Source organism: Camelus ferus, chromosome 20, assembly GCF_009834535.1.
Source record: "Camelus ferus isolate YT-003-E chromosome 20, BCGSAC_Cfer_1.0, whole genome shotgun sequence".
NCBI lineage: Eukaryota > Metazoa > Chordata > Mammalia > Artiodactyla > Camelidae > Camelus > Camelus ferus.
Genome location: NC_045715.1, coordinates 10,713,475 through 10,723,683, shown reverse-complemented (window position 1 = coordinate 10,723,683; position 10,209 = coordinate 10,713,475). Strand labels below are relative to the sequence as shown.

General features: G+C 42.1%; 1 protein-coding gene across 1 annotated transcript in view; it reads left to right on the top strand.

Moving 5' to 3' along the window:
• Positions 1-1,268: 1,268 nt before the first annotated feature.
• DTNBP1 (dystrobrevin binding protein 1) overlaps positions 1,269-10,209 on the top strand; it is a 91,301-nt gene continuing 82,360 nt past the window's right edge. The window contains exons 1-2 of the mRNA XM_032462528.1: positions 1,269-1,467; positions 9,565-9,618. Of these exons, the coding sequence (XP_032318419.1) occupies positions 1,412-1,467; positions 9,565-9,618 (110 nt within the window). The 5' untranslated portion in view covers positions 1,269-1,411. The remainder of the gene's footprint in view (positions 1,468-9,564; positions 9,619-10,209) is intronic.

Sequence of the window (10,209 nt, the reverse complement as noted above, 5' to 3'; positions counted from 1 at the left end):
GTTCAAATTTTAGGACTTTGTAAGCCAGGTAAGGAGTTTGAATTTTTTTCCCTAAGGGCATAGAAGAATTTAAAGCAGGAGAGCAACATGATCTGATTGTTCTTTTAAATAATTCTCTTTGGCTGCTGGGTCAAGGATGGATTACAGAGGTGTAGATGGCAAAAGAGTAGAATCAGGAGACCTGCCAGTGTTCCTGGTGAAAGATGCCTTGGATTAGGATGATTGTAGTGAAGATGGAGAAAGGGGATCAGGTTCCAGCAATACTTTAGAAACAAAGTTGATTGGACTTGATGAGTTAATATGGGGGATGGGGAAGAGAGGAAACAAGCAACTTCAGGTAGCTTCACTCGCACAACTTGGTACATGATGGCACCATTAACTGAAATGGAAAATACTGGGGTTAGGTTAGGAGGTAAGTATGCGATCAGATTTTCAATTTGAGGTGTCAGGTTTGAGATGTCTGTTGGATACACGTGGAGTAAGCAACTGGCATGAATTTAAGGAGGGAGAGGGAGGACAGGGCTGAAGATGGAGATTTGGGCATCATCGTAGTGGATAGAATAACCCCGGGAGATAGCACGCACGAAGAGCTGGCAGGCTGAAGATGGAGCCTTGGGAGCAGCTGCTGAAATAGGAGCAGGAGGAGGAGGAGTGGAGAGGAAGGGAGAGTGGAAGTATGGTGTCCTTGAATGTAAGAGAAGAATGTGTCTTAAGAATAGGATAAGGAACTGCACAGGAGCCACCGAGAGGTCGGGAAAAAAAAAAATCGGGGCGGATTAGTAACAAACGGTATCACCAACATGGAGGTCACTGCTGACTCAACAAAAGCGACCTCCTTTGGTGTGAAGGGCACGAAATCCTGATGAGGTAGACTGAGGAGAGAACGGAAAGTAAGGATATCGAAACAGTTTATTATTGCCATTTTATCAATGAAGAGATCGAAGCTCAGAATGGTTAACTTTCTCACCTAAGGTCAAAGACAGCGGGGTCAGATCCCGGACCCAGAGTCCATGAAATGGTTTGGTAAAGGGAGGTGCACGCGATCCACTATGCACTCACAGAAGCCCTGGATTTAAAGCATTCTTTCACGACGTCACTTCAGTGTTAAAGAGGGAAACGAGAGGGCCTGGCTTGGGCTAGAAAACTGCACGGGCGCCTACTGCGTTCTCAGCCGGCAGAGAAGGACCGCCCCTTTTCCGCAGCCCGAGCCCGGCGTGGCCCACTGCGGCTGCGCGGCCCGGGCGGGGCGGGAGCGCGCGAGCGGGGGGCGGGAACGCGGAAGGGCCGCGACGCCGAGAAGAGAGCGGGCCGGGGGCGGGGCCGGCCGTGAGAGTGCGGGGCGTGCGGTGACAGGTGAGGGCGGGCGGCGGCGGCGGCGTCCTGAGGCCTGAGGGGAGCAGACGCGGCGGCGATGCTGGAGACCCTACGCGAGCGGCTGCTGAGCGTGCAGCAGGATTTCACCTCCGGGTGGGTACATGGTGGGGGATGGAAAGGGGCCCGGGGGGCCGGACCTAGGGCGCGCGGGACGCCGCTTCTCTCCCCTCCGCGTACCCCAGTCCAGTCCCGTCCCACCGCACCTCCCATCCCCGCCCCGCCGAGGAAAGTAACGAACTTTCCGGGGTCGGTGCGGCGACACAAAGTAACTTCGGTCTCACCCGGCGGGCTCTGACCCGCGTCCCGGAGCCGGGAGGGGGTCGGGAAGGCAGCGGGCGCGCCGGGGATTGTGCGACCCTCTCCCGGCAGCTCCAGCCGGCCCGAGGGGGGCTCGTGTGACCGGCGAGCGCGCCTCCCCGCCCCTCCCGCCACCCGGGGACCGTGGTCCTGTGCCCCCTCCCCCGCTGCCGAGACCCCCTGCCCGCTCGGGCCTCGGGGCTTCTGCGGCCCCGCCCCAGGCCGAAGGTCGCTGGCCCCCGCAGCCTTCACCGGCTGGGGCCCGGCTGGGGCCCAGCTGCGCGTCCTGTCCGGCGCTTGGCTCGCTTGCCGAACCCTTTGCAAGGCTTGGCGCTTCTTCCCCTTTTGCTTTCTCTACCTTTGCCTCGGGTTTCACGCCTCAGTGGAGAAACTCTAGGGAAACAGAAACAACAGAACTACAGCAATATTGTTAATAATACCTAGTGGTGGAGCGCACACAGACCAAGCCGGTCCCGAACTTTGCTTAGAATCACCTGGGAACGCTTAACCATCTTGCCCAGGTCGCAAACCATACCAATTACATCAGAGTGGGAATGGAGTTTTAAAGGCCCCCAGGTGATTCCACTGTGCAGAATCTGGGAACTACAGGCGTAGACTCTAACGCGGGACTGCCTGTGTTCTTACCTCTACCACTTAAGCAGACGTATTTCTGCAAATTACTCTGCCTCGGTTTCCACGACTCTACAGTGGAGGCCACTTTTATAAGGGAGCTGTCACCTTTAGATTACGAATCCTTTGGAGAATGCTCTTAATATGAGGGCCAAAAATGTTTATATTGTTGGATTGTTGAGTGCTGAGTGTTAAACTGGCAAATACTCGAGCACTTAGCACGTGTGAAGCATTTTTGGTAATCTTAGTTTGGTGTCCTTAAGAATATTAATTATTGGTGATCTGGGAGTCATCCATTGATGGTGTGCTTGTATCCCTCCCTTTAAGTTTGAAAAGTAACTTCTCAGAATGTTAATTATTATATTGAAAAATGCTGGTATGATACTGGAATGACAGTACGAGAATGTTCGTAGAGAAACGCATCTGGTACAGCCCTGTTGTCATTGCTTCAAGGAATTCCTTGATGGTTCAACAGTCGGGTAGTTAATATAATTCTCTAGATCATGTGGTTATCTCAGAACCCATTTATTCTCTTGAGCTTTGCTTGAGAGGGTTCAGCTTACCTAGGAGTGTGGATTCTGGATCCAAACCATCCTGAGAGATCTGGAAAACCTGAGTTTAGAGTTAGGAAGAGAATTGAGAGGATCTGGTTAGGAACTGACTTGAAAACTGATTTTACCTCTTGCAGATGCTATAAACTGGGGCCAGTTTGGGACTGGACATCTTGAGAGGGCTGTCATTCCCTGTAGGCCCTTTGTTGGTTTCCTTGTACAGGTCACTTTCAGCTGACAAACCACTGGGCTGTCTGTGTGCTACTGGCCTGTCACCTGGCAGAGAAATAGCTCATCTCCAAGTGATGTCTGTCTGCCCATTGACTGGCAGCTCTAAACTCTGACGTTCACTTTTGTCAGGTCCACAAACTCCTGTGTGGTTCTTCACGAGAAGAAATCCACGTAATTCATTTTAGTAAACTCATAGTCAGCCTGAGATCAACCTATTTTTGCGTATTTTGCCAGGCTGAGAAAAGATAAAATTAAACACAGCTTCACTTGTCTATTGCATTGGATTCAGAGATGAAAGCAGCATGGCCCTTACCTATCAAAACTGTCAGGCTAGACCTGCATTCTTATAGAACACTTGCTGTTGGTGCCCATAGAAGCCGAAACAGCTGGCTTCTAAGATAATGGGAAACTTTAGCTGTTTGGGTTGCCCCAGGAACTCAGTAGGAGAGAGGCCTGGGGCTTTCCTGAGCTCCTTCACAGTTCCCATAGCAGCAGCCTTTCCTCAGGGCTTTTCTGCTCATTTTCAGTTTCTGAAAATTCATATAACTCGAGCTGAAATGTAGGCAGCTTACTTTTTTAAAAAAGTAAAACTGGATTATTCTTTATCAGGTTCACAAGAGAATGTCACATTAGTGATTAAAGCATGTTTGAAGAACACAGTGAATTTCAGTCTTCCATTCAAACTTAGAAAAAGTGCAACTTGAGATCAGTTAAGGGCAGTGGAGAGGCTGCTGGTGGCCTGCAGGGGACTTTAGATTGTCCATGGACTCGCGATCTTTTTTGTAAATTTTTATTCATAATAACAGTTACGTCAGAATCGAGATAAACCTCGATTGTGTTGCTTTCTTTCTGACCTAAGAGGTCGGCCAGCTGGTCCAAAGGCCACGGGACTAAGGGGACTGATTCTGGGCTTTACTCTGTTCCCCTTGCCTACACCTACATGAGTCCTAATCTGATTTAACTCATTCAGAACTCTTGGAGCCTTTTGGAGAGTTCACACAGAACATCCACTTTTTAGGGATTGACTTGAGCTCTGAGGGAAACTTTTGGTCATACTGAAGCACTTCAAATCCACTCTGGTCTTTGATTTTTACCATTTGAGCAGTTATGACCCATGGCCTCCGGATTTAAGTATTCAGGCATGCAAAACCCTTCAGGAAGCTAAAAATCAGATTTATCAAGGGGTTTACAGTTGCCTGTCACTGGCTGGCATTTCCTGTTTGTAATGCTCTGAGTTCTTGTGGGTTCATAGAAGCTGGTAGTTATTACTTGTTGCAACTAGACCATGGGTGTCTCCTCCTCAAAGCCACCTCTGCCCTGACCTCCACCCCTGCTCAACATGCTTATTTTCTCTTCTCCCCTCCCTGCAGTATCAAAACCTGCTCAAAGGAGAGGATCTAACAGTCTAATTCACAGTGCAGTAAAATGGTGAGGTTTTCCCTAAAATGTTGGCTCTTTCATGATTACTTACCTTTTAATAAGCAGGGAGAAGAATCTCAATATTCACCTTGATTTAAAAAAACATTTTACTGAGTTCTCACCAAGTGTCAGACACTAGGCTAGGAACTCAGTGTTCTTTTACATATATGCTTTTTTTATTTCATTACAAAGAAAAATTTAAGAGGCCACATGCTCAGGTTGGCCTGATCTTTGCCGGTGTCTGTGTATCAGGCTAGATCCTGGGGCTACAGAGTAGACTGGTGGTGACATAAAGCAGAGCAGAAGGAACTAAATGACAGATGGAAGTGATGTGGTTTGTAAGTGCAGAGGAAAGAGTCATTAGTTCAGATGGCTTCACAGAGGAGGTGGCTTGTAGATTTGGCCTTGAAGCATGGGGACAGATTTGGGTGAGGGCCTTTCAGAGATGAAGCTCTTGTGGGAGAGGAACCTGGAAAGGAAGTTTAGTGACTGACAATAGAGGATCTTCAGTGCTTTGTTAAATTAATTCATTTATCAAATATTTATTGAGTGCTTACTCTACTGACAGGCACTACTCTCAGAGCTAGAGATATAGCAGAGAATGCATGCACCAGACAGCAAATGACATCCCTGTGCTCAGTCTCCTGGCCGGAGGTAGAATATCTAGAAGGTGGTAGTACTATCACTAAAAGTAAAGCGGGTGAAGGGGTTTGGGGGATGGGATGGTTGCTATTTCAAATAAGGTGGTCCTGGCTAATTTTTAGGTTGACTGAATCTTCTGGCCGTTTTTGTGGAGGGGAGCAGCGTAAGCCTGCCTGTATTTCTGGAAGGATAATTTGAGAGGCAGTGTAATGGGAGGGCTCGGGATAGGGAGCAGGCAGGTTATTCAGGAGGCTATAATTACAGGGCAGGTGAGAGATGATGATAAGGCAGTGCTGGTGGAAATTTGAAGGAGGGTATAGCGACAGGCGCTGGTGAATATCATAAAAAGTGAGATGTAGGAAGTGAAAAAGGTGGAGAAATTGAGGATGTTAATTTTGGAGTATCTTGATGTCATTTACCAACAGAAGAGAGGTTCGGAGTAGTTTTGAAAGAGAAAGAGCAGTTGACAATGAATTTGTTGTGAGGTAATTTAACTCCAAGAAACAGTTGGAAATTTATGAAATACACAGGAGAAAGGTCAGGACTGAAGGGGTGTGTCTGGGGGTAATTAGGGTAGAGATGGTCTACATTCCCCTCTTCTTCCTGAGTCTGTGCAGCTTTTGTGTGAATCGTTCAGGCTTCAGAGCTTAGGAGATCATGTTTACTTTTAGGTGTGACTGACACTTTTGTGTTTCCCTGCTCGTGGTTTTGAAAAAAGAAAGAAAAAGTGATAAACATTAATGGGAAAATATAATAGATTGGATTTGTTTTCATAAACAGAATTGAAAGTTAGAATAATGAAGGCATGAACATGGAACCTTACAGGGCAAAATATGCTAATAAATACCTTGTGTGGTGTTTTAAAGCAGCCATGCTCATCTTCAAAATAGCTGATGGGGTTCAATGAGTAGGAGAGGGAGGCGCAGATAAATGGAGTGCTGTCAAGGTCACCATGCGGGTGAGAAAGGCAGAGAAGGCACATTTCCTGCTCCTCAGTCATTGTAGCGCTCCACCTCTCGTTCTGGGTTTCTACTTTTCAGACTTTTTGTTTGAGCAGTTTTGCTAATTACCTCCATTTCTTAGTGAGATGCCTCCATCTTAATATTTTCTACAAAGCTTGGAAAAAAATACATGTGCTGGAGTCAAATTAACGTAAGTCTTTGGAACAGTCTAAAAATAAAATATTGTAGTGTTATGATGAATTTGAAGGTAAGTGCTTTTGAACTCAAAAGTGTACATAAATTGTTTTGCATAGAAAATAATTGTCAGGTGGCTCACTTAAAAGGCTGTGTATTATTATACTCATTAGCAGTCATGTCTTCCTGGGGGTTTATGGTATCATGAAGATTTAGGAATGATGCAGAAGCCTTTTATAGGAACGGTGCATTGGGGGACCTCTACTTTGTTTTACCGTGGCTCTATGATGTACATAGTTTCTTTTCTTGATGGTGACAGTTTGAATTATACCTTTCATTTGAATTAGCTCTATAGTTTACAGAATGCTGCTAAAGTCAAAATTGGAATTTCATTTAATTCTTGTGGCAAATCATTATAGTCAATATAATACTACTGTCTTATGGTTTAGGAAACTGGGTTACTACACCGGATGAGTATTTCCTTCTCAGTGTGTCATGACATTGTGGGACATTAAATAGACTTTATTACTGGGTTGTTTCCAGCACAGAATCACTGTGAGAAACTTGTTATCCTAAAATAAAAATGGTAAGCTACTTTCAGTTGAATTCTGGATTTTGAGGATGTATTTCAGAATGGATCTTCTTGCTTTTTGTTGTTGTTGTTTGTTACTTGTTAAATGTATCTGACCTTATTTTTTTTAAGTTAAAGTGTTACAGTGACTACTATTCTTATTTTATCTTTTTCTCCCCTGAACTTCACTGTTTCCAACCTCTTTCTAGCTACTTTGTTTTCTCCAGCAGTTTCTATTCTGAATTTTGGCATATTGATGGTTTATATGGAGAAGATGTGATGAGATAAGATGAATATCTAAAAGACTGTTTTTGTTGTTAAAAATTTTTTACCAAGTTTTAAACATATACAAAAATAGAACAACACAGTGAACACCATGTATTCATTATTCAGATCCAGTAGTTGTCAACTATTGCTAACAGCTGTCAGTTACTGCTTTGACTCTCCCTTATTTATAACGTTAATCTCAGACTTATCTATTACATCCCTCATGCATCAGTTTTCATTTCTTAAAAAAAAATTACATAAATGCAATGCCAATACCATACCTAGCAAAATTAACACTAATTCTTTGATATTATCAATTATCTAGTCCATAATCAAATTTCCTGGTTCCTAGAAATGTCTTTTCACAGTTGATTTATTCAAATCCAGATCAAATATGTTCCACACATTACATTTGGTTAAAGACTAATTTTTAAAGCAGATGGTTGTTAAGGAGCCACTTGGGGAAACTCTTACTGACCTAACAATTTTATTTTCAGCTCCGTTTACTTTTTTTCTTTCTCTTTTATTTTAAACTAATTTTTTCTTTTTTTCTTTTGGGGAAGTGTGAAGGAGAATTCCACATTTGATAAATTACAGTTGAGAAACTAAACATTTATTTCAGAAATAAACATTTGAAATATCAGCTTAGAGATTTGCTTGGTCATAATAAATGGCCCAAAGAGGACCTGAGCGGTTCCCTTTCAATATCCTTGTAACACCTAACCATATAGAATTGTCCCAAATCACTAAAAATAATACTAGAATCATTTTGAGTATGATGCACTGCTGTGTATGACTATCCTGGTATACTTCTACCTGGAATGTCACAACTAAATGCCTTTCTGATATTGGAATAGAGATGGTTGAGTGTGGCTATCAAAATACCTTTCCCAACTATTTAAAATGGATTTACTGGTTTCTAAGCAAAGCTTGAAAATTTATAGTTTCCCTAGGACAGGTTAGACTTTTAAAATTCAGCTCATCTAGAGAGAGATGTACAAATTAGTTTTGTATTAAAGAGATTGCTAAGTCTTTTTAACACTGTAGAGAAATTGATCTCATCAATAGTTTTTGAAAGAGAACAGAGAGTAATATAAACAGTCTTGGTGTGAAATTGACCTTGCAACTTACTAAAAAATGGCATCAGAGAGAAGAAGTCTCTTTCTGGTACTTAGCCAGGCATTACTGGCAAAAAGGTTGGAATTCTTTCAGGGCTTGCACATAAAGCTGTACACAACGGAGGGCTGGGCATTAAGAGTCAGCTTGTTTGCTAGGACAGTTTCTGGCTGATTGCAGTGCAGTGTCTTGGGGAAGGAGCACTTATTTCTAGTTTTTACGAAGGCTTTGTAGAGCTCTAACTGTGATACTGTGGCCTGTGTATCAGACTTTGTTTAGAAGTGATATTTGTGGAAGTAACCAAATTAAGAAGAATGTGTCCAGGTATCTCATTTTTATGAGATAATCTCATAATTTAGGACTCAACTTTTTGGCAACCTGTTGAATGGTACAGAGTCCTCAGTCGAAGGTAAAAATGGGTTGGTGAAGTGATATAAAAAACAAAAATTATATAAAGTTTTATGAACTTCATATTTTATATATAGAGGAGCATATTTTATTTTATATATACATTTTAGCCCATTTATCTGTTTTCCAGCCCAATAATTTAAAAAAGGAGATAGGAGGGCCGCAGGCTGTCATAGTTAAATAGTTAGCAGAAGCAGCAAGCGGTAGCCTGTACGAGATGACCAGTGGTGGAGATGGAAAATTTTAATTTGGAAAAAATAGACACAGGATCCTGAACAAACTCAGAAACTCAAAAAAGCACCTTTTACGATTGGTTTCCAGTTGGTAAATGCAGAGGCATTCCTAGCTGAGAAACACCTGAGGAGAGTACTGTTTCGGCACGAAATGTAGTCAGTGATATTCATAATAATGAGCTGGAGTTATCAGAAAATGTCCAATAGACTGTACCAGGTCCTCCTTAATAAAAGAGGTTTGTAACATATTTTAGAAAGCCTTTCATCAATAGCTAACATTTCACCAAATGTTGGTACTTAAGGGATTCGAGTGCCTGGCATAGTATCCACTTAATAAAATGTGCTGCTTAGATATCTTTGTTACGGATCAAGTTCACCTAAGGGGACCACTTTTTCCCCTAAGGATGATGCCAGAATAATGAGGTTTTTCAGGTCCAGTCACATTTAGGAAGATTCTAGAAAAGGGATTTGGGGCAAGAAAAATACATAAAAATATTTGCTACAAATTTTCCATATGTGATATCTGACTTACAATAAACAAGTGTTTGTTGTCCATAGAGGTGCTTAATTCTTGCTAAAAAAAAAAAAATTAGCTTATCCAACCTCAAAGTTTAACAGCTATGAAATATGCAGTTGAAAAAAAATCTCTTAGGCTGTAAAAATGATATTTTATACTTGTTGAATTACAGGCTGAAGACTTTAAGTGACAAGTCAAGAGAAGCTAAAGTAAAAAACAAACCCAGGTAAGCTAGTGCTGATTTAATTTACTATGACTTAAATTTCATACAACTTTGGGTTGTAATCACAGAGGTATAATTACTTTAATGGTTCTTACATCTGTTGAATGCATCTGACTAAATGATTTATTGATTCTTTCTAAATTTGGTAACACTGGAAATTTTTCTGATAAAATGGTAAAATAGTTGAAAATGGTGAAGTGTAACTGTTTTACTCTATGACAATTAATGGCTATCTGATCATAATTAATATTTTTATTTGTATAGCAAGAGCAAAATACAAGTTCTCCATTGTTGAGAAGCCCAGTAATAATGAAATAATACTTGACAAGTGAGCCTCTTTAGCTGTGTTATCTGTTTTATATGAAAACACTAGTACTATTTGTGCAATTTTTCCATTTTTTAATAAAGTAAAGCACATGATCAAATTTCACTTTAAACCTAAAGATGAAAAGCCTTTAAAATAATTTCTTGTTATCTGGCTTTATGTTAAAGTGCCTGTTGTGTTATTGTGTGCTAAAAATCTATACAGCAAAGTGATGGTTGATAGTGTATAGCAAGTGGATTAACTTTGAATAAAACAATACAAACACTAGT